General features: G+C 42.6%; 2 protein-coding genes across 2 annotated transcripts; both read right to left on the reverse strand.

The window, feature by feature from the left end:
- Nucleotides 1-11,027: 11,027 nt before the first annotated feature.
- On the reverse strand, nucleotides 11,028-12,283 carry tmem196b (transmembrane protein 196b). The gene is made up of 4 exons (XM_067238788.1): nucleotides 12,119-12,283; nucleotides 11,974-12,030; nucleotides 11,454-11,708; nucleotides 11,028-11,093 (listed from the first exon to the last, which is right to left on the reverse strand). Exons 1-4 carry the CDS (start codon nucleotides 12,281-12,283, stop codon nucleotides 11,028-11,030), a joined length of 543 nt encoding a protein of 180 aa, XP_067094889.1.
- Nucleotides 12,284-17,437: 5,154 nt separating this feature from the next.
- Nucleotides 17,438-22,983, reverse strand: macc1 (MET transcriptional regulator MACC1). The gene is made up of 5 exons (XM_067238040.1): nucleotides 22,879-22,983; nucleotides 21,874-21,999; nucleotides 19,672-21,725; nucleotides 19,360-19,548; nucleotides 17,438-19,242 (listed from the first exon to the last, which is right to left on the reverse strand). Exons 2-5 carry the CDS (start codon nucleotides 21,989-21,991, stop codon nucleotides 19,024-19,026), a joined length of 2,580 nt encoding a protein of 859 aa, XP_067094141.1. The 5' UTR covers nucleotides 21,992-21,999; nucleotides 22,879-22,983; the 3' UTR covers nucleotides 17,438-19,023.
- Nucleotides 22,984-23,428: the final 445 nt, after the last annotated feature.

A 23,428-nucleotide genomic window follows, 5' to 3' on the forward strand; every position in this document is an offset into this window, starting at 1 on the left:
GCGATAATCCCAGCTGTGAGTCTCGCCGTCTTTGATAATACTAGAGAATCCATACATGAGATCCCGAGGCAAGAATGTTTTCTGATACTTGAGAAACTAACGGACTTCTTATAGTCTGCATGGCGTAAAGATTTTGGAAAGAGAGAGGATTGGCCAAGAAAATGAATTACGTGCAAAGAGGGGTGGGCGCAGCCAAGGAACTATCAGAATCTTCTCTCCCTGGTCCTCTAAAAACAAAGTCAGAGACAGTGTTGAATGAGCATTCTTTTTCAACAGTTGAGGTTCAGTAAAATATTTTCATGGTATTTTAAAAGTATTACCCTTTCCTCGCATCAAAATGAACCTCGCATTAGGTGGGACAATTACTGTGTAGCCTATTTAGAAAAATAAAATGAAGTGGGCAATTGGATATTAATTGATTGTAAAGTGAAAGAAATCGATAGGCTGCAAAACAATTAATTAAGGTATAGGTTTTATGTTGGTAGATAAAGTGAAAGGTTTAAATTTAGACAAAATATATACAAAATAGTGTTACATTTCTATAAAGCCCATCAGTGTCATTTTGCGCGGTTCTGTCCCTATGCACAATTGTCCACTATCCAAGTGACCACCACACACCATCTAAATCTGCAGACCAGACGGAAAACTAATTCATGCCAAATGCTTAAATTTCAAGCATGACACATGGCAGAACGAATGAAACATAACCTCTTTCATGTTATTCTAAAGACAACGCATCAATTTAAAATGCTATGACTGAGATGAATACATCTTCAACCTAAAACATACACAATTCAGTTGAAAGACATCGTTAAGTTATTATAAGGCCTATTCAGACTCATTCTATTTGATTATGAGAGTTAGCTTTGTCTTAAGTACAGGAGATGCAGGATGTGTCAGCAAATATTGCATGAGGGCATAAGCTCTGAATCTCCCTTGAAAACGTATTGTGTACGGTAAATATATTGCCCACAAGAGGGCATAAAATTCAAGCACTAACATTTAAGTGTTTTAAGACACAATTTGTATCTGCCTTTAACAAAATAAAAATAAACCTATTTAACACACCTTATCATTTCATGTCATTCTGTCAGTTAAAATAATCAGATATACAACAAATCTGATTATTTTCATACTTTCTACTTTTTCGAATCCAAGATGAAAATAATGCATTTTCCATCTTGTGTTATTGAAGGATGACCTTATTTGGATTTGGAGGGCTTTAGTACACAGGAGCACCAGCTGAAACAGGAAGCAGGAGGGGCAGGCAAGGTGAAAGGTCACAACACCAGCGCACAACCATTTGCATCTCTGCTGAGAAGTGAGAAGGAAGCATTGTTCATGGGTACACCTCAAGGTATCCACAACACAAAGGATTGTTTTAGTCATGACCTGAATACTATAATTCATTCTGAAAGTTTTATTTAGTCATATTGAAGTGTTTAAACTGTATGCAGTACATTATAACTGCTTACAATCCCAACATTGAAATCAATTGTACCTCAGGTAAAAATATAATGTGGTATGTATTTCTAACCAGCAAACCCCTGATTTACATCAAGACAAAGCGACAGTAAGAGGGCCCCTCCCCTCTGCAGGTGAATATACCTTGAGGCCTTGTCCATGGTGCTGAACTAAATTCACACCAACACAAGAGCAACAGTTACCTGGTTCCAGTGACTCCACATGATCTGCTTCTGTAGCTCCAAAATGCTGATCCCTTAAATATTTGTAACCCAGAGAAGATCCCTCCTACAGTATGGCTTTCTGTGTACTGAAACCACATTCATAACATCATACGTTGTTGCACAACATACACCCTGAATGTTTCAGTGTTGCGTGAAACGTTGTGTTTTTCGGAGATAGTACAGATGATGATATGTAAAGAGGGCTATGCAGCTCGGGCTGTTTTTGGCAGGTTTCCCCTCAGTGTTCCCCTCTCTCCTGCAGAAGTGACTCTGAGAAAACACAGCTGCTTCATGAGAATATGATGTCATCAGAGGACACACAGACTCGACCGGTGTTGATTTTTAATAAAGACAAGGTCCTTCATAAGCTGCGGAGCCTCCGAGTCGGGGATGGAGCTTGTCACAGTGGAATACTGTAGGTAGAAGTGCTCTGTATTATTGTTAGAACTCCGTGATAGGTCCTTACTTACCAACGGCTAAGCAGAAAGAGGCTCCCTAAAGGGGTTAACCTATTTATCTGCTTTGCTGTCCTCAAAGTCTTAGCTGCTGATGGTTGCTTGAAAGTCAATGTGATGTCATGCTTCATTGACCAATGCCAGAGTCAAGTGAGACAGTCTAGCATGACAGGTCTGGTTTGGGATGTTAACCCTCTTTTTTCCTGATTCTGGATCATTTCTTTCTTTCTACTTATTTCATGGACATTTTACATTGCGGCTGATCAACCATTGGAATAGAACAGATGGAAAAGGAACAGAACGAAATAATTGACATGTTTTAGTGAACAAACAAACATGCCCCAGTTACATTTGAGATGGAGAAAGAACAGAATCCTACCTTTGTACTGAAATAGGCATCTGACAGTGATTCATGCAGCTTGACATGACAGTCATGGTTGACCATGGAGTGTCGTTAACGTCCTTCCCCTCAGGTCACATCAAGGCACACACTGCTCTGTCACTGGCAGCAGCAGGAAGGGCCCTTCGGACCCACTGAGTCCTGTGCATCTACTGGTATTCGTCTCCTAAGTCTTAGAAAAGCACTGCTCCACTGTTCCTCCATATCAGGCTACTCACATATCTATTGAAATAACAAACCCCGGTTTCTCCATGCGCACGAGTGTCTCCCTGTTGACAGTGATGTTCATGTTCACTCCATTAAGTTCACCACACAGAGTCAAACGCCAAAAAGGCAAGATGGATCAGCTGCGAAGGCTGACAAAAGACAGGGGCCCTGTCTTCCTGTCTTCAAAGAGCGTTCAGGAGGATAAACTCCAATCAGACCTATCAGCTGAAAAGGTCAGGACACGTGTTGGATGACAGGGTTTTTCCCTCTTGGTTTCTGCAATTACCTCAGTAGTTTCAAAATGTCACATTCCAAGGAGAAAAGCAGACATGGTATCAGTGGGGTTTGAATGGCGGCAGCCTAGCAGTCAGAGCGAAAGGATGTGGGGTGTGGAGATTAGGGAGGCGTGGATGAAAACAACCTTTTATAACCTGTCTGGATGTGAGAGGCCAGGGCTCCTAAAGTCAGCTGTAAAGAAAGCGTTTAAAAACAGAGCACTTTGATGCTGGGGAGCCTAATCGCTCTATGGCTTTCACAGAGCTGAAAGAAGTCCTGTCTCTGAACTCTTGACCATTAGCTTTTCATTCAGCCACATTACAGGAAAACAATGTTTCTTCCCATGTGTCCAGTGACATCAGGTCTGAAACACAAGCTAATGGCCCATCTTTCTGGAACGGATTCTATTTGGTACATTAACGTATGTGTATGTAAAGAGAGATTAGAAGATGAGATTGTAGATTCCTAGATGGAGCTGTGTCATTAAAGTGGTTCTGTGGGGCTCTCAGACCGCTCCACCACACACTGACACCTTATTGGTCACTGAACCCCAACAAACCCTCTCGCATGTTTTCACAGCTTGGAAGCCAGAGGTGAGGCTGGGTCTGGAGAGACTTGGTATCCCGACGGTATGCTCTCCCCTTTAACTGAGGAATTCAGACTCTCTCACACACACACACACACACACACACACATACACACACACACACACAGAGGCTTTCCCTTGAGGGCTTTGGAAACTGACTCTGCAGCCAATGTTTATTGTTCCTGAGTGATTCTCCCCTCTGAGACAATAGATTAAAAGCTTTTTTCCTCCAAAATCTTTGTTTTTAAGGTATGTTTTCTTAACTTTTAAAAACACAGTACATATATATCAAAAAAACAAACAGCTTGGGATAAGGCAACAAGTGTTGTCATGGCCACTGCCCTGGGCTATGTAATCATCACACACCAATATTAATTCTACGATTTGTCACAGATTTAAGGTTAGGTTAGAAATGTACAGAACCTGCTTTTGGGTGGCATTCCATGCAATATGTTCTGCATCTTAACCACACTGGGCCACTGTGTCCTGCCATCCATAAAACAACCCATCTGACAGCCACACACAAACACATACGCTACTGCTGGAGGCCTAGGCAGTGACCCGCTAAGGAGAAAAATCTGTGTATGTACAGCTAGCTGGACCCTGTTCTACGGTCCAACTACTATGCAGCAGAATCTCAACAAGATATCAACAGGTGCTCCTGTAAATTGTACACCGAATTTCATCGCATCCCTCCCAGTTGATATCCGTTAATCAAGAAGTTGTGTACTGTGAAGCAACTCTTCTAGTTCTAATATCTGATACACATATAATATACTGCATGTTGCAGTGCAGCAGTTGTTTAAATCTTTGTCGCGCAGGCTTAAAGCTTGTCATGGGGGCTTATGTAATTGAGGACCATATTTTTTGGAGTGGTGCTTCAAGCCACAAGTGCTGAGGAGTGAACTCCCACCACAGTCTCTTAATGGGCGCTCTGCGAGGGGAGAGGGGGGTCACCCAGAGTGCTCCAGCTGCACACCAGGATGAATGGAGGACAGGGGGGATGCTGGGCAGAGGTGTGGAGGCTGAGGGTTAGGGGAGGGTGGGGGTGGAGGGGGGGGGGGGTCTGGGGGAGGGTGTAAGGCCCAGGGAGTGCTCCCATCAGAGGAGGGTCCCCAGCCTTGCGCCAAAAACAACAGAGGTACAGGACGGATGCTCCTGCTGGCTCGTCGCCCCACGACTCTGGGAGACACAGTGGTGTCCCTGCCCTCGCGCCTCTGGGATGGGGGGAGCGCGGAGCAAGGGAGACAAAGTGATAGAAGGGAAAGGAGGAAGAGAGTGGGATGTAGAGGCAGGGTAAGTAAGTAAGAGAGAAATACATGTAGAGGGTGGGAAAAGAGACAGCTGGAGAGAGAGAGAGAAGAGAGAGAGGCACACAGGGAGAGAGAGAGGGAGAGAGAGAAAATAGAGAGGCACACAGGGAGTGTGAGAAAAAAGATGACTACAGAGAGAGAGAGAGAGAGAGAGAGAGAGAGAGAGAGAGAGAGAGAGAAAGACAGAAAAGAGAGGGAGGCACACAGGGAGTGTGAGAAGAGAGGTGGCTAGTGAAAGAGATACAGAGAGATAGCTAGTTGAGAGAGAGACAAAAAGAAAAGAGAGAGAGACACAGGGAAAGAATGAGCGTGTGAGAGAAGCCTACCCAATAGATAGAAGAGCCGTGAATCACGTGAATCATGTGAATCATGTGAATCACGTGAATCATGTGAATCACTCGGCGTTCCCTTGATATCCTGAAGGCAGATCAGGTGGCCTCAGGCCCAACAAGCCTACAGTGCACCGTGATAAATTCAAAGAGATTCAAAGAATTTCGTTTTCAGGCAGTCCGTCTTAAATTATGGGAGGCAGTGACAACGCTGCTTCTCCTCCGAACCGCAGCTGTGCACTCTCCCTTCTCCCCCAGACGGGCGCTCACCTCCGTTCTTCCCAGTGTGACAGCGAGAGGTGACCTACTCCTCCCCGAGTCAGATCAATCTGTCAGGGGCACAATAGGCTACCCCTCCAACCGTGTTGTTTTTGGAACGGGAATCCCTCCGTCCCTGCTAGTTTAGGATGGCCAGAAACTAGCCCTGAAAGGCACACTTGAAGGGCTAATCTCAATTCACACTCATTTACTGCATTTCACGTTGTATTGCTAAGCCGCTGTTTATTTGTGTGTGTGTGTGTGATGACTGGTGCTAAGGTGGAGGGTTCTTGACCACCCACCTGGGTGTGAGTCATCCACCCCAGCCAGCCTGCGTATTCTGAGGAGGTGTCCTCTTCGCTGGAACCGTGCCAACATGAACTGTGCTCCTCGGATTCCCCTCTGTGTTCTGTACACCCGAAGACATCCAGGGTGTGGTCTTTTTCCGAGCAGAAACCGATCTCGAGAATACAAACAAATACGACAGTAGTGGTGTGTGTGAGCGTTTGGTTATGTTTCCGTCCAGGCAGCTGAGGCGGTTTGAGGAGTGTCTGTGGAAGCCATTACTGGCCCTGCTTTACTGGAGCGTGGACACCTGCAGCCCCCCAGCCCTGATGACCATCTGCTGGCCACTCTGAAGGTCATGGAAGGTAACAGGAATGTGTCTGTTTCACAGGAAGGAGCAATGACTCTGAAAACTCAGGACGATAGCAGAGCTCTACTGCTTTACCGCTGTGATGGCACCAATGACAAATATCACTACAATGGACTAACTGATCATGTATCTGTCTGAAAATTCTATATATATTCTCTGAAAGTCACTGGCGGTTATATATATTCTCTGAAGTCACAACACTTAACATTACGGCCATGCATAATAAAATATTTTCACTTATCAAAAGAACTGCTTTGGTGTCGTGGTGGTGTGTGACGCCACTTTGTGCCTCCCTACGTACACGCACGATAATGAACTGCAATTCCTGGTGGCTCCTTCAGACCTCATCCCTCCTCTCTGACAAACCTCATCCCTTCTCATCTCTCACCAGCTAGCCTCCATCTGCTTCCTAGATCACTGGAGTAACTGGGAGTTGTGGTTGCTTCATCAGCAAGACCTGTCAGCGAACACCCTCCCTGCTTCGCCCCCAGACGGTCACAGCACACCTGACAAAACCTCCCAGAGCATGATGGGAAGGGGTCCCATTTACCAAAATAACCACATATATTACTTCAGAGAATTAAAGTGAGTCAAAGATTTGGCTTGGGGTACTGCATTGCTAAATGACCTGATATCTCAGTAATTGAGGCTTTATCACAGGGAGTACGGCAGTGAAGGAATTCAATCTCTGAGGTTGTTTGTGTGAGTATATGTGTGTGTGTAGATAACCCTTAAATGAAGGACTCGTTGTGGTAATGGACAGGAAGAAATACAAGGAGTTCACTACGGCTGTATGTCCCTTTGGGAAAGGAAAGCATTGAGTAATACATTTGTGGCTGATGGAAAAAGTGAGACAGCGGACACAAGCCCAAGGATGTGGAAGTGACCCAGCAAACCATAAGAATTACTCATCAAAGCACTCTTCCAAATACTCTCTCTCTGTGAGTCATTCATCAGTCGATGTGGATCGTTCCCAGTGGTGTTCCTGGTAGCATGGTCCAAACAGTGGTTGGGAGGAGCACATGCCTTGGCCTACCTCAGACTTCAACTCCACCTTCAACTTTGACTTCACACAGGGGCTGCTAGCTCTGTATGTCCACCTGAAACGTGAAAATGTCACCATCTGCAGTTTGTAGTGAACACCTTGATAGAGTAACGTTACAGTACACTCTAATACCATGTTCTCATGCTAATTCAATGTATGTCTAGCTAAACAGTATGGTACAGCACACATCAATAAAAGACAGACTGACGTATTGGTCGTTGGCTTCAAAAGGCCAGGAGGACATACTTGGTTTGACAAACGTGAGACTATCAGGATCTGTTGCTGTGTATTCCCTGTGAGCGTTCGGGCTCCAAGGTAGAGGTCGCCATCGGTAATCTGGTACACACTACACCTCAACCACCAGAATGACAGATTAAGTGTGGCCAAAGAAACTGTAAACCCATGTTTGTTTTGACTTTTCTAATTATTGAACTTTCTCTGCTTTCACATCATCTGTCATCAAATTATTACAGTGAGTTCAACAAAGGGGGGCGGCTGAGAACGCCACCAGCACTTTTATAGAGAAGATAAATCAACAGGCTAATAAATTGAAAGCTAAATGACTTCTTGCCCCCAGCATATATCACAGAAGGGAACCAAATGAAGCCCTATATACCCAAGAGGACAGAGGAATGCTTCTGTGTATAACAGTGATTTGTGGATGGCTCTCAAAGCTGTCTGCTTCAGCAAAGCCCAGCTCCAAGACAGTAATCAGCCACTGAGTGCTCTGGTTACACACACTAACAAGGCAGCCACTTCTCTGTATAGAACGCTCGCCAAAGCAAGCATACCTGCAGTAGGCCTTCAATGATTTGGGGGGCCAGCGCTTCTTGTTAATGAAATAAATGCATTCTTATTTTTCTAGAAAAATGACTTCAGCTCCATTTGTGTAAATAAAGGAGAGGCTTGTAAAACAGTATCAAATCTCTGAGCCAAATGGCTCTTTTCCATGGCAGGCTAGCACTGTGCAGTAAAGTGGAGTTTTGACGAGCTTTTGTAAACCCACAAATTCCAAAAGATTATGAAGGAATCATTAATCTCTGTAGAGTTTGTAGATTAAAATTCATAACTAAGAGCAATGAAGTGACAGTGGATTACTGGAAAGAAAAGAAAACATGAAACAGACTGGAAAGGAGATCTGATTCTGAAACTTTTCTCATGATTTCTGCTTTTGTTAACACAGATTGAAAGTGTTGTAAAAGCCTCTGTCGTTTCAGTAGAATGCATGCATTTCCTGTTTGATTTTATCTTTATCTATGACCACATATCATTTACAAACATTAACCTTTCTTTGTCAAAGGTCAGTTATCCAAGGGTTTTAGTAAATTGCTTCGATAGCACAAAATTTGGTAAGCAGGTTGGCAAGATTGTCTGCACGAACAAGTTGCGAAGAAGGATTCGGACCGAATGCAATGATTGGTTGATAATTATTTTGTCCTGTCCCTTCCACAGAAGATATATATATTCACATTTAGACATTTGTAAATTATTGATGGCTATCAGGATGTGAATAGACCTTCAACCAGTATAACAAAACGATTACACATCCTAGCTTTAACAGTTTGAACAGGTAGTGCAATTTAACTCACTCACAGTGCAATGTCTCCCCCTCCTGGACTGAGAGTACACTGCAATTCCAGTCTCGGCATATTCTCCACTCAGCCTAATTATTTCGCCATATGGCTGAAGTGGAGCAAAGAACACAAATAAGTGCATCCAAAAACATTAATACCTACCTAACCATAACAATAATTAAAAAGATACTTACACCAGCAACTGTACCGTTTGAGTATCGTACAGAACTACATCACAAAAGACATGAACCAGAGCCGTTAGGTCAGGACTTGTGTGGGGTGTGTGTGTTTACCTCAAGGAGTACAGTAATCTTTACAGATAGCAGCCTGATTTGTGCACATGTCACCTCCAAGGGAGTGTGGGTCCTGACTCTGTGCCTGACTCCAGGATTCCTTCCTGGCCTTACATCAGCGTACCGTCCTGTCCCGCTGCAGAGAGACCATGAGGAATGACCTCTCTCCTGGGTAAGTCAGGACAAGAGAGCAGCACACATCATTTCCTCTCTGCCCAGTCCTGCAAGACACGTGGTCTAACATGGTCTAACTTGTGACATACTATGGTCCTTAGATCCTTAGATCAGTACTACTCTGAGACTGTTGGAAGGGAAATGTAATGACAGTTCCTTGAGAACAGAAGAGTTGCAATAAGAATGTTTCACTTTATTGACAGATTTGTTGATGTGCTTCGCGGAACACATAGAGTTGGGATCTAGGTGCAAGATGTATAGTATCACGGACACGTAAGGGTTTACCACAGTAGAACAAACAAGTAAATGCACTGAAGTCTAACAACTAGGAATGTTCTGAATCTTTCGATTACAGTTTTGATTCATAACAATGAATACAGTGCATAAAACAACCCATAACAATGATAAAGAGGAACTGATGTATTGCTCTCAGCTCTTCCCCAAGTTCTCACACAGGAAAAGAATGCAGGAACGGAATGATTTGAAGATCTCTTCTTATCCGTCAGTTAGTTGGGATGAGAGCCAGGTGAGCAATTGGATTTCTTTCTTTAGGAAAACCTGAGAAAAGAAAACCTTGTGGTCTTCAGGGTCTCTTGGATCCCGCCTGGATCATTGTGGCAACAGATTTATATGACAGAGCTGTTGAGGTGAGCGTTGTTTGTGAGGTTTTACCCTGTCCAGTGTCCTGATGGAGAACGTGATGTCCTTGGTTGAGTCTCACTCCACATGAAGTCCTGGCCGCTGTCAAGGGCTCCCCCAGACACTCTCTGTATTCTCACTTAGCCATGGATGAGGCAGTTAGGGACTACATAAACATAACTTCATGGAATATCTCTTTCCTTGGTTGGCTCTGCCTTGCCTCAGAGGACACGTCTCTGAATACTACTGGGTATTTTTACTCTGAGCTTAACCCAAGAGTGCACAAGTCAGTTTACAATTTCACTCCCAAACCGTTGTCAGATTTTATAACATTCCTTAGCGGTTTTTGTTACGTAAACAAGAGACATATGGCTCCATCTAGTGATCTGACTCTGAAGTGTACTCTACATTTGTAACCACACATTTGTATGGATTGCACATCTGCAAAAATGCAGATAGAACATACAGCATCTGATGTAGAAGTAAGGAGTGAGTGGGTTTATTGTAGTTTTTGTTGACATTTTCAAATAAAACCCCACCACAGACTGTAAAATACAATTGAAGAACACATGATTGACAGGTATCCTCCTTTTCATTTTTTACAGTACATTCGTGCACACAAAAATGCAAAGCCACTTGAGGTATGTCATACGTTGTATAAGAATAAGGTTCAGCTCCTTAGATCACTGAGAATGTAGGTCTTCCATTGTTTTAAAATAGGCATATACAAGGTCTGGATTTTAGAGTCTATAGGGAGTCACCTTTGAGGTTCAGCTTCATCTAGTCCACTATTTTTATCCGTAAAGTAATCTGTTACATTGACATGCATGCATTCACTGAAATATATGACTGTAAATTACTTCACAGAACTGTACTGAAACATGACTCTGCATGACTGACTGAACTCTTTTCTCCACCTCACGTCGTCAACTTCTAGAATCTCTGAGTTTGCTGTGGTCATTTTCCATGGACCCATACCCATATCTCCCTGTGCTTCAAAACCTCAGACGTAGGACGCTATTCAAATGCATCTTTCAAGACCCAAAATACCGCCAGCATCTGTCAATAGATTGACAATCCTTGATGCTAGATCCATACATGCTGCTAATATAGTTAATTCCTGGTGGCTTCTTCATCAGGATGGTGAGGACTTGCCGTTGAAGGAGATCTGGGGAATGCTTGACCTCTCGGAATACTGATCCTGGAGGAACACAATAAACAGGAGCAGTAACCGACAAAGTTGCTCGGAATAGATGGTCCCACAGTACAGTCCCTCCCTTTGGATTTCTGGTGCTCCACTTCTGGATATTTCCAGTCAAAACACGGTGCACCATGCAGATGTGATCCTACTGTAGCTATAAACAAAGGGGTAGGTTTAGGGGCGGACATGTCCCTATCTATGTCCAGAGATCAGTGAAATATCTCCACCGATAATTAACGGTGGGCAGCGGAAGTGTTAGCACTTAGGGTAATAATGAATAAAAACGTTTTTCTTCACTAATGTTCACACGAAACCTAAGCCCTTGGCTACATAGAGGCACTGTTGCAGTGTGGACCTCACCTTGTCGCTCATCTCATGAGAGTGGTGCAGTGAGACTTCCCTCTCCAGAAACATCCTCTGCTGCTCGCTGCTGGCCAGCCGGCAGGTGAGCCAGGTGAACAGGATGCAGCCTCCAATGCCCAGGCAAGCGAGGACCACACACGCCAGGTGGAGCGATGGCAGGGCGTCGGGACGTCTGGCCGCAGCTCGTACAAATTGGACGTTCAGGATCCCACCGATGAGTCCGCAGATGCAGCAGGCTGAGAACAGGATCATCTGGCCGATGGAGGAAGGCACACATGGAGAAATGATGTTGAGGCTTTTTAAAAGATGATGCTGTATAGAACCATTAAGAAAATAGTTTTCAGGTCCTAATGTGAGAAAGAAAGACTGGTCTCTATCCATCCTTTTACTCAGAAAATTGAACTATCTGCTAAATGTTTTCGGTCTTCTGTTGTACAAATGTTTGTATAGCAACCTTTTTTAGTGCGAGTTGAGTGGACTTTTAGTATCGACGTTAGCTAAAGTTAAAACTACTTACAATCAATCCTGACCTCTTCTTTGCACATAACACCCCACACAGACCACAGACGAGGAACTGCAAAGCAAACAAGTAAAACATGAGAATTGAATCAATCCCCGAACACATTGAAAGATTTTAACAATAAACAGTTTGTTTCACGTACACAAATTCCACTCCATAAAGGCGATCCATCTCCCAACTGCAGTTGAGTTGCCTTTGGGATTCGGATGATGCCAACCACACCGAGGATGATACTGGACGCACCGAGTCCCATCTCCAAAACCGAGAGCGCCACCAAACTCCAGATGATCTTCCGGCTGCTACACATCTCTCGGACATCATTCCTTCAGTGGTGGTCAAATAATAGGTTACCCCTCCTGGTCAAAAAGAGCAGCAAGTAGTTTGTATTGCACCAAAATAAATAATCCAAAAAGCTCCAAATTCACTCGATGGAATCAAATCATCTCCCAGAGGGAATAATCCAACTTTACATCTACAGAAATACATTTTCCTCTCAGGAATGTCCTCTTAAAATGAAACGTATTGATGAACGCGATGCTGATCATATAAACACTGAAATCAGGATAGCGACTACATCCACGGTGAAGTCACCATCCTTGCTCGTGAACTTTTCGTCAGGAGGAGTGGGGGGGTCGTAACTCGCCTTTGAAGGGCTGCAGCATCACCAGCCATATATGTCACGTGACGTTTTCCGGCCTCTTATATCTTAGTGTAAAGCTTTCCAAAAATAGTTAGGATATTAAGTAAATAAAATGCATTTAACTTGCCAGTCAGTTGATTATATTACCGTTTTTCTCAATTGTTAAGACACATTTCTTGAATGTGTACTGTGTCTTCTCCAAACTCTAAACACACATCTTCCTACTTACACAGTTTTGGCCAAACCCTTGACTTTTGACCCAAAATCAAACACTGTAGTCAAATCCATGTTATCTGTCGTATAAACCTAACTTTGCATTCAAAACACACACAAATTCAACCTTCTGAATACCCTTTACACACTGCTGGGGGTAATTGAAAACACTATTATAAAAAGGTTTTCAAGAACCATTGAATATAACGTGTCCCTGAATTTTAGATATGTTCCACCACATGAGTTTGATATGATGTAAATCATAAAATTCACAAATATTGCAATTGTCCTTCTTACATTCTGTTTATTTTCTATTTACATTATACAGCAATTGCATTTGAGCTCTTGTTACTGTAGTGGTCACAGTATACAAATAGTAGTACTGATACGTATTCAGCAACACAAATTCATTGCTGTAAATTGTAATTTGGGGAAATATAAACAAATCATTGTTACCTGGGTAACAGGGCTTGAGTACGCTACAATACTGTTCATTCTAGGTCAGTATCCTGTCTCTGACCAGGGTCAGGCCAGAGATTTTGTCTTGGAGAAGGTTGTTCTGTCATAGGGATTTCTGTCATAGTGTGGCATGGATCTCATTTGAGATTGTTGTTATTCTTACTCTTCCTTTGCCTCTTCCTCTCCCTTGTCCACCTCCTCTCATTCTGACAATTCTGCCTCTTCCTCTGATATTTGCATCCATGATTTCAAAGTACAGATGTGTTTACCTTTGTATTCATTCCAAACCCCTGATTGCTTGTTGAATATATTTGCTTGTTAGTGCTTACACATGGATAATTGGTTGTTACGGATGTTTGAATTGCACTGGTTTGAGTTTACTTATTGAACGGCAGTGTTTTTCATAAATGACAACATGGTGACAATTGTATCTTAAAGTGAGAGGTGTGCTTAGACTTTAGCAAAGAAATCTGAATGGACCAGAGAAAAATGTGTCAAAAAGGGTAAATAGTGTTTATACACTGGGTATGTGGTCTTTCTGCTTGGGAAGTGGCTAAATGTTTTTTTGAGGATGGCTTACAGTCACAATTTTACACAAACGATACTATTGTTGACATAGCTTCATTAAACACTGTAGGAGTGATCAGTTCCATTAGTTCCTTGTTGTGACAGTGGGGGAAATTTAACAATATTGTCAGAGTAGCCTTCACTGGCCTGAATGATGTTCTCTACAGTATATAACAACATTGTTATTGTTTACAACCCCACATATTCAATAGTTCATTCAAAGGTGATCTGGTTGTATAGGTATTACATCCATTCACTCCCTGAGTCCTATCCTCCAATCCCCCGAAGCAAAGTCTAATTTTAAGTTCTGATACAACATTACATAAGCCCGCACCCCTATACAGACAGCGATGTTCACTGTGATAAGCTCTGCTATCTGAATGAGCTGACACTTCATGCTCGGCCCTTGCGTGGGATGCTATAAAAAGCTCCCTCAACAAAAGTGGTCATATTTCATTAGTCGCAAAGTTCACCGCCTCACTGCATCTGAAAGAAGGGGAGGACCTACAGAGGCAGAGGGGCCATCCTGTTGTCACTTTGCCCTGGGCACGACTCGGTTTGGTCCTCTGGTTTCACTGCGATGGGTCAAGTCCCTCCACTCAGGTTCGCCCTCGTTAACAATGCGCTGAAGGGAATACTTACCAGATACTTCTTGTGCAATCTGCTTTGGTTTGGTGGTGACAGGCAGTTTTGGAACCTTCTTTCCTTAGACTTGTTGAAAAGGGATATAGACAGCATGGACTGTTTTATGAGACACAGTACACACAAAATTTTAGCAGTTCGAATGCCAATGCTGATGTGCCCACAGAGAAGACACGGAATGAAATGATTGACTGCGAGGTCAATGAGTATTATGATGATGATGTGCAATAATGCCAACATCAAAATAGGGTCATGGGGATCAAGTAAATGAATCAGTGAATGGGAAGAGAACTGTCTCCACGACCAAGGTTGTTTGATGATACAGTGCATAAATTAACAGATCTACACATAAATTCTGCACTTCTTTTAATAACTATGTGTTTGGCAAACGAATGAATAAAAACTAGTACATGTACTGTGATCGAAGAAAAGAATGCTGATCTCTACAAAGTAAGTTTAGCATTTTGTTGGTTGAGGAAAGGTGTAATGGGACGGAGACTGTAATATGACACCTCTGGTTATGAAACATGTAAACAGATCACAAAAGAAAGTTGTATAACTCTGCCACACTATTGCTATTGTCCTTCTGGCCTAATCATTATCATGTTACATACAATCCCTGCAAAGATCATGCCAGATTGTAAGGAAAATGTGGGCTTCTTCATAGGATTCTTGCCATGTCCAATGATGTGTGAAAACACAGAATGACTGTGTGTTCTCATTTGTGTTCTCAGACGTCTCTAAATTTCACTCATCGCTATGGCCGTTGACTGGAACAGAACATATAAGATGCCAGGGGATGTTTTGCAGCCATTAACTTGATCCCTCAAAGTAATACAGTGTCACGGCCAGCTCCATCTCAGGAAACAGCCCATCAGGTTATGGCACTACCTGCCTTGCTTTAAAGCTGTCCACTGGAAAAGTTACAGGATAAAGCATTAGCAAGCTGACTCTAACTAACATGCACTAACATGCAGTGGATTTATATTGTAATAATCTGGCTAGGATTATCTACATGTTGCTGAGAATTAAGAGCATGTGGAATGTTGAGCATGGTTGAACATGTTTCCTATATTTAAAACAAGCGATTGATTAGAGGATAATGTGTCTCCACACAATATCCCCACCTTTCTCAACGTCTGTAGTTCAAGAAAAAGTTGAGAAACTTTGTGTCAAATTAAAATGTTTTTAAAGATTCATGTTTAAAACACGTTGGAAGGTAGGGCAACACAGTTTGAGTCAGTGCAAGAGCCATACCAGAATGTGTTTGGACACATCAATGACTAATGTGTGCTGAAATCGTGACAAGCAGTTTGAAATCCCATCTGACACTATTCTCCCCAGCCTGTCACATCGGACAACTGTCCTGAGTTGGGATGAATAGGCAGTGAGGTTGTAACAATTTGATAGTTTTGTTCTTTGAGTCTAAGATACTCACATCTAGGTGCACACAGGGAAACTAATCTCTATACGGTCCCCGTTCTGCTTTAGACAGACACCGGATATCTGGTATTGGATTTTGTGTCATAGCTGTGAAGTTCTAGCTCACCCAGACTCGACTTTTTCTCTAGAACAGAAACTCTTTGTCTTGCTTTTTTTTCTGACGAATGCCCCCTAATTGATATGAAGGGTGGACTCCAATTTGCAGGGTCAATGAGAACTGGAACACATCCCAGCATGTTTTGCCATCCTTATCCTTCTTTTTAGGTGCACATGGATTACAAACTATACTGAAGCCTTATGGGAAAAGGCTTTAGGTTGGCAGTTAGGTATACCCCAGGGTAGTGATGGAGGGCCTCATGTGACCATGTCACCCAACAAAGTGCACCACACAGTCAAAGTTGGGAGTAGCAAAGTTCATGAGAGGCCAAGCTGAAGTTTTGGCTTGGACACTTAGCTGCGCTACCACGCTCTAATTTCCGATTGCTCCTTGTGCCTCTGCCTAGCACGCTAAAATGTTGACTTGGTCAGCCTTATCTGTGCTAGCGCTCAGCTAACTTCCATCTCAGTGCAGTGATGAATGAGATCACCCAATTATTGCCAGAGTTTTAGCCATCAATCAGATGAAATGTTGTGCCCACTGAGGAGTATCTCCTTGAATTATAATGTTGCAGGGCCTTAATGGATTCTCTTGATGCCAGTTCTAATGACACATCTTTGGTTTACTGTGTGGAATATCAAAGGGGCTCGAGAAAAATAAGGTCTTCTGTTGTCAGTAATAGAGGTATATTGTCACAAATTGTAACTGATAAGATTATAGTATCTTAATGCCTTGATAGCACCGTCCACATTAATACTGATGTCTGTGTTGGTCATTTGAGGATATCCAGAACTATCACAAAGGAATCATGAATGAATGAAATAGTTATCAATGGTGTCTCTAAGTTTCAGTCTTTCAGATTCAAATAAATAGGTCATGTCACCATTTTGGAGAATTGCTTTGTCTAAGAACCAGAATCATCATCCTGAGCTCAGGGTTGGTTTAGTGATAAGGAATAAGCACACTGAAACTGGCTTAGATCAACACGAAGGAGAAAGTCAAACGAAGTGAACTGGGAAAAGTAAATAGAAAGCAGGTCTACAGGTTCAAGGACGGGTTCAACACTAATGATTTGGAGGGCTGAGAGTGAATTAGATATTTCAGGTGTCTACCCAAGAGAATATTCTCTGTTCATGTGATCAAAATAGCAATATGTTTTAGAAAGTTTAAATACTCTTGTAACCATCTCCTTTGACAGACTTCTGTATTGAGGTCAATGCAGACAGCAACAAGGTCCTAATAATAATTCATGTAGACAGTTTGAGACCAAAACAAAGTGCATTGACATTCTCACAATGCAATGTGGGACATCATCTACCTGCTGCTTAGCACAGGGTAGGTACAACTCAAAGCTGTACGAAACAAGAAATAGAGACCAACTAGCATAGACTGACTTTAAGTTATAAATATCCTTAACTGTTAAGTTTGCATATACTCTATGTACATATTTTGCTTCACAATTATCTTTATTACTGACGAGAACAGACCAGTCTAAACAGGTATACTGTAGCCTACATATTGGGTCATATTTATTCAAACTTCAAACATCGAGCTAACATTTAAGGTGGTTGAAGAAAATATAGTTTCACAAACCTTCATTGTCAAATACAATTTCTCAGACATTGCCTGGACACATTATCATACATTTCAATCCTGTACCAAAATATCATCCAAAGAGCTTAAGCACACATGCTTTTTATGAGAAGACAACACTGAGAACATGTGATGTATGAATTAATGGATGGGCTTAAAGATGCTGTAAAGCAAATTCCATGATTTGCTTCTCAGTACATTATATATGTGTGAAATTAGTTCCTGAAAGCATGTGCAAGAGAGAAAACTTTGTCGCACTGAAATGTGGAGTTAGACCGTTGAACAGTTTCTCTCCCGTTTTCAGCTCAGATTTTGTATAGGTGGGGCAAAATCCCAACCCATCTACGTCACAGCGACTATCTACGTCAGATCACAGACGGTTGCATTCTATTACTCAGCTGGTACGATGCAAAGACAAAGTAATTAACACATAAAACACTCAGAGACTGTAGGTAGGTCTGTTCTGATATCTGCAATTGATTTAGCTAGTGTTGCTGTTTTTGCTAAATTCAATACATTTTAGGGGGCGGAGCTTCAGCTCCTTCAGGCGACATGCCCCCCCCGTCTCAAGCAGAGAAGACTGCTGATTTTCTCACAATTTCAAAGCCTAATTTAACATACTTGTCGTGTTTTTTTTTCATTCGAATTTGGATTGGTAGTTAACAACACATTCTTCTGTGGTGTGATGAACATAAAACTCATTTTCAATTCCACTTTACAGCATCTTTAAGACACAGAGTAAACAGCAGCACTCTAAACACTGAGGTTTGCTTTTGGCAGTTAATAAGTTTTTCATATTTTTAACACATCCGTGAAACATGGTTTACAACCCAAAGCTATCATAAATACTTGACAGCTTCTAAATTCATGATAATGTTTAAGATAAAGAATGTTAAGTGAATAGGTTGAGTTGGTTTAAGGAACATAGCATAAAATACAAAAAAGGCAATAAGAACTAAAAAGTTTGTGTTGTCAAAGCTGGTCCAACTGCTTCACTAACAGGGCATTGTGTCACATTTTATCAAACCAAAAAGACAGAACATTACAAAACTGGTTTCAGCTGTTTTCAGTCTTTGACTAAGAGTACACTGTATAAATGTTTTCTTACTTCATTGACACAGTTTGATCATCTGAATCTAAGTTATAGTGCATGTAACAGGTCCCTATTTCCTATGAAATATAAAGGGAGGGCAGTAATATTTTGTACAATGCAAGTATCTGAATACATTGGAAAGTATTGCTATATGGTTCTTGTCATGACTTCAAAATCAATGTTAAGTATGTGACCAAAAAAGCATTAAATAACTTAACACTGTTTTCCTTTATGGTAGAATTCCATATTGCAACAAAAACATTGGTGACAAGACACCTAGTGCCATACTAAGATCTTTCATCAAGTCCTCAGAGTTCTAGGGTTAGGAAATGCAGAGACTTGGAAAATCTCTAGACAGTTCACGGTAATTAGAGCTCCAGTCAGGTGCCTCCACTGTTTGGTGACGGGGCTCTTCATCTTGTCCAGGGCCAAGTGGAGGTCCTGGACCATGTCCCTGTATCCCTTCCCATACCGCAGGCTCCAGGAATACAGGAAGTCATAGGCAGGTTTCCACATGGACTGCGGGACAAGGCAGATGAAGAACTATCAACAAGAGAATACTAACTGAGACAACAGTGAGGTTAGAGGTGTATCATTGATTGATAATTTCAAGGGTCTATAGTCATGGGAGCTGACCTGGGCACTGACTTCTCCACCCTTCCCTCGATGTGGTGCCTCGTAGCCAGCTATCTGGGCACTGGTGAGCTTTCCCAATCGCTCAGCAATCTCTCTCCATCTGATACCAAGCTCCACTGCTGTTGACAAGATGACTGTGTTTTGAATCAAGTGTGCCACGAGGGCCTGAGCGTCAATCTTCAACAGACCCTAGGAGGACATAAAAAAACAAGTCAAAGACATTGACTTGTTTGTGTGCAAAGTCGGTATCAACATTAGGCAAAAGTGTCAAATATTTGCCTAGAAAAAATACAATTTAACTTTGGTACTTACAATCATAAGCTCATGCTGGAACTTCTTCAGGCTCTTTTCCGCATGGCAATCTTCCTTCAGCTTCTCCAGCACACAGGCCACCCGGTCGGCCTCTGTTTCAGCATGCCTCCTTGTGATCCCATCCAAGGACAGGTTAGAGTAACCCAGGGCGTCGGCAAACCCTCTCCAGCTGGGAATGTGTTCAGTAACGAGGTTCTGGATGGCCGAGTACATGTAGGTTAGCTTCTTAAACGGCAGTGTCATGTTTTCCAGAAGCACATCGGTGGTCACGTTGATGCCAGTGAAGTCAATCACTTGGTCTCTAGTGATGAGCTTGACATTTTTGCAGTGAACCAAGCCAGTCTTCCCTCGGTGAAAACCGATGTACCATTCCTTCACCCTCGACTGGCCCACTGACCTCACCTTCTCCCTGGACAGGAGGGCCACCGTGTCCCCCTTGAAGTATTCCAGAAGGTACGCCACACGTGGCTGACGGATCACTGATTTCAGAGCCACGCCGTACCACTGCAAGTTCACAGGTCTGGACTGGAATTGAGGGAATTCTTGAATAGCTTCCTCATGGATGGGCAAGGATCTGCCCATCTCCTTCCGCTGGTCCGGTCGTCTAGGGCCTCGCTTCTCTGACCTAATAGGTGCCGCAGCAGGGGATTGGACCTGGAACTGTGTCAGGGTCACACAGTTTGAATCCCGTAGCTGGAGGTTCAGTTTGAAGGAGGTAATCATCCCACTACCAACATTGGTGAGCTCAAGTGGCAGATGAAGAACCTTGCCCAGCTTGAGTAGCCCTTGTTTCACCTCCTTTCTTTTGTCCTCATCCTTGATTTCAAACTTTGAATCAGTGATGTTGGTTGCGATATTCAGGTCGTCCATTTTCTCTGGCATGAACTGATGCTTCCCCCAGAGCTGCAGCACAAGAGGTGGAAGATTTCTGCTCCCCCTGTGGATGTCTGAGAATGGAAGTCTCAGTGGGATGCTTTCGTGGCAAGAGACAACTACGACGACTTTGAAGGAAGGATGGATATACCTTGGGCCGTAAACAGCCAAGTTGATGTGGCGGTCCAGATAATCCCAAACTGATGTAGCAGGGGGCTGGATAACCGAGGCCTCCGCACAGACAATAACGTAGAAGTGTGACTTCAAGTCCTGCAGCTTCATCTGCATAATGTTTTTGTAAATGTAACAGTCTTTTACCTTTTGGTAAGGTCCCTCTCTCTTGTGGGACACAAGTCCCACGAAAGTAGTCATGACCTGACTCAAAGGGTCCTTCTTGACATCCCCAGCCATTTTCATCTCCAGCGTGATGCATTCCTTTGTGTTGAGGTTGTTTACTCTCATTTCCAGAAGAGGACTCATGGTTGTCGTGTAGTTGTTGTTAAGGCCGCGGGGAGGCTCAAAGATGGCTTTCAGTACGATTTCCTGAATCTCCCCAGGGGATACATGGCCTTCTGGGATATGGACACTAATGTCAGTGTCTGGTAGCTGCAGTGACCCTCCAGCGTGACCGATCTTGCAGATCACCTGGGAGTCAGCGGCCTGAGTCTGGGCCCATCCTGGACTCTGACTTATCAGGCCAAGGTCCAGGCATGACCTTGTCAATTGTCTGTGACTCAACCACGCCATTTTGTAGGCCTCTCTGTCATTCTTTAACCACTCAAAATCTGGGTTCATGAATGAGCCAGATATTTTGAGGCTACTATCCCTACTCTCCCTTTTTGTCTCCCTTTTCTCCAGGTCATCAAGAATATCCGAGGCACTTCTCCACCTACCAGACTGGTTGGAGCTTTTATGTCTGGTATCCAGAAAATGGGTTGAACGACTTTCATCTGAGGATGTGCTTAAGGTGTCATCATGGACACCACCAAAAAGAGCGGATGGATCCTCTTGCAGAATCGATACACTGCCACTGTTTTCATCTGTGTGTACGATGTCATCAAGAAATGGGTTGGATCCAGACAACTTGCTCCAGAACGGATTTGTTTGAGTTTTGTGCTTTACCTCTGGCTGTAAAACTGGCCACTCAGAATGCTTTGTCACATGATGTGAAATGTAACTACCTGAAAAGATATCCAATGTTTGTATCAAAGTATTGCTCTTATGCAAGTTACCTCACAAATGTAAATGTTAAGACTACAAATAAGTTGAGGCGACTTCCGTATTTGTGTAACAATATTTCACACATCACTTTTTAGCAAATTGTATTACCGTTCAAATTGTTGATGTTAAGTGTTCCATTATCATCTAAATCAATTAGTGTGCCCTCAGATTTGCTCCTCATCAGACTTCCAGCACGGCGGAATGACTTTGCTCTGACGGCTGCCATCTTTGCATCTGCAAATATGGAAACATTGTTTTATGCACAGTAGTGTTACACAGTCTAACTACACTATTACTGGCTACAGTATTGATAAAGTAATAGCATTGCAATACAAGAACGTTATGACATCACATTTGATGATGTAATATGTTTTACTTGAGATTAGACCTTAGTCCGGTCTAATTGGATAGTTCCATCTGAGATATTTTAATTCTGAATCAACAGCCACTTTCCTAAAAAGGAAGTGTTTTGTGCTGTCATTTCTGCTGCTACTACAGCTCTGTGTAAAGGAGTTATCCTTGACAGAGCACTGATATATATGTAGCAATATCCTGTATCATTGGAAGTTTTTTGTCACTTTGTATAAAGGGAGCCTTCCCATTCATGAACAAGAACAGTGCGTCAGTCATTAATAACGTGGTTTTTTACACCACTGCACAAAAACAGGTTCGTCTTGTCTACGACCAAACAATCAGTTGTGTCTCAAACCAGCTTGTAACGAGGACACAATCTGCGTTGAACTCTCCTGTCGAATCTGACAGTCGTGTTAAAATACAGCAGGATGCACTTGTTCTCTCGCTTGCCGAAGCTTTGTGAGAAGAGCTTAAACAAACACCGACATATAAACAATAAAACAATGGTCCAACGTGCGCGGAGAAATCAAATACTGGATTTTCTACTATTACTTGATTAGTATTTTCCACGAACTACGCGTGTTGTTTTGTGGTCTTACAGTTCTTTAGTTGACAAATTATTATACATATTAGGCTGTTGAATCTACGGAGCAGATGTTTGTGGTATTTATTTTATAATAGTGTGGCTATAATACGGCTATTACACTGATTAAAATCATCGGGAAAAAAAGTCTTAGGAAGTAAGTCCATTCCACTCACCATTTAATCAGACAACTCCAAAGACGTTGACAGTTTTACTTCAAAGCGTTTGTAATAAAGTTTGAATCATCATATAGTCATCCTACACCAACTTTTTCGTTATGGGAAGGGAGTGTCACAAAATCAGACACCTTCACGTTACAACTGTTGCTTCTGTTTGCTATGAAAACAGTAGCATTTTGGGACTAGCAGTTCAAAACAAAGCGGCTATATCCTTTAAAGGACCAGCTTAGTTTGTTTAGCGACTACATTACCCACAGTGCCACTGACAATTTACGCACTGAGAGAGTTGCAACACCTGAAACTGAAGCAGACAGGTGGTTTCGGTGAAGGAAATTGTTTCCTTTTTGTTCTCTTTGTGACCCTGAATGTAGGGTTAATTTACTTAATTAAACATTAAACAAATGAAATAGGTAAATGTTGAGGTTTGCATCTCAGTAGACTCGAGTTGGCCCAGGTTACTCTTTATCTTTACCTACTGATGAATTCAAAAGGGTGTTCAAGGTTTACTGAGGACTCATTTCCACTTTGATTTCAATTTGTGTGTTTA

This window comes from Osmerus mordax, chromosome 6 (genome assembly GCF_038355195.1).
Source record: "Osmerus mordax isolate fOsmMor3 chromosome 6, fOsmMor3.pri, whole genome shotgun sequence".
Taxonomy (NCBI): domain Eukaryota; kingdom Metazoa; phylum Chordata; class Actinopteri; order Osmeriformes; family Osmeridae; genus Osmerus; species Osmerus mordax.

What these genes read in the sequence shown, in the direction of transcription:
- tmem196b (XM_067238788.1), bottom strand. Translation starts at nt 12,283, where the DNA reads ATGTGTAGCAGCCGGAAGATCATCTGGAGTTTGGTGGCGCTCTCGGTT. An exon ending in CTTTATGGAGTGGAATTTGT is followed by an intron (nt 12,031 to 12,118) that starts GTACGTGAAACA and finishes TTTGCTTTGCAG; the next exon opens with TTCCTCGTCTGTGGTCTGTG. An exon ending in AGAAGAGGTCAGGATTGATT is followed by an intron (nt 11,709 to 11,973) that starts GTAAGTAGTTTT and finishes TCCATCGGCCAG; the next exon opens with ATGATCCTGTTCTCAGCCTG.
- macc1 (XM_067238040.1), bottom strand. Translation starts at nt 21,991, where the DNA reads ATGGCAGCCGTCAGAGCAAAGTCATTCCGCCGTGCTGGAAGTCTGATG. An exon ending in TCCAGCATGAGCTTATGATT is followed by an intron (nt 19,549 to 19,671) that starts GTAAGTACCAAA and finishes ATGTCCTCCTAG; the next exon opens with GGTCTGTTGAAGATTGACGC. An exon ending in GTGGAGAAGTCAGTGCCCAG is followed by an intron (nt 19,243 to 19,359) that starts GTCAGCTCCCAT and finishes CTTGTCCCGCAG; the next exon opens with TCCATGTGGAAACCTGCCTA.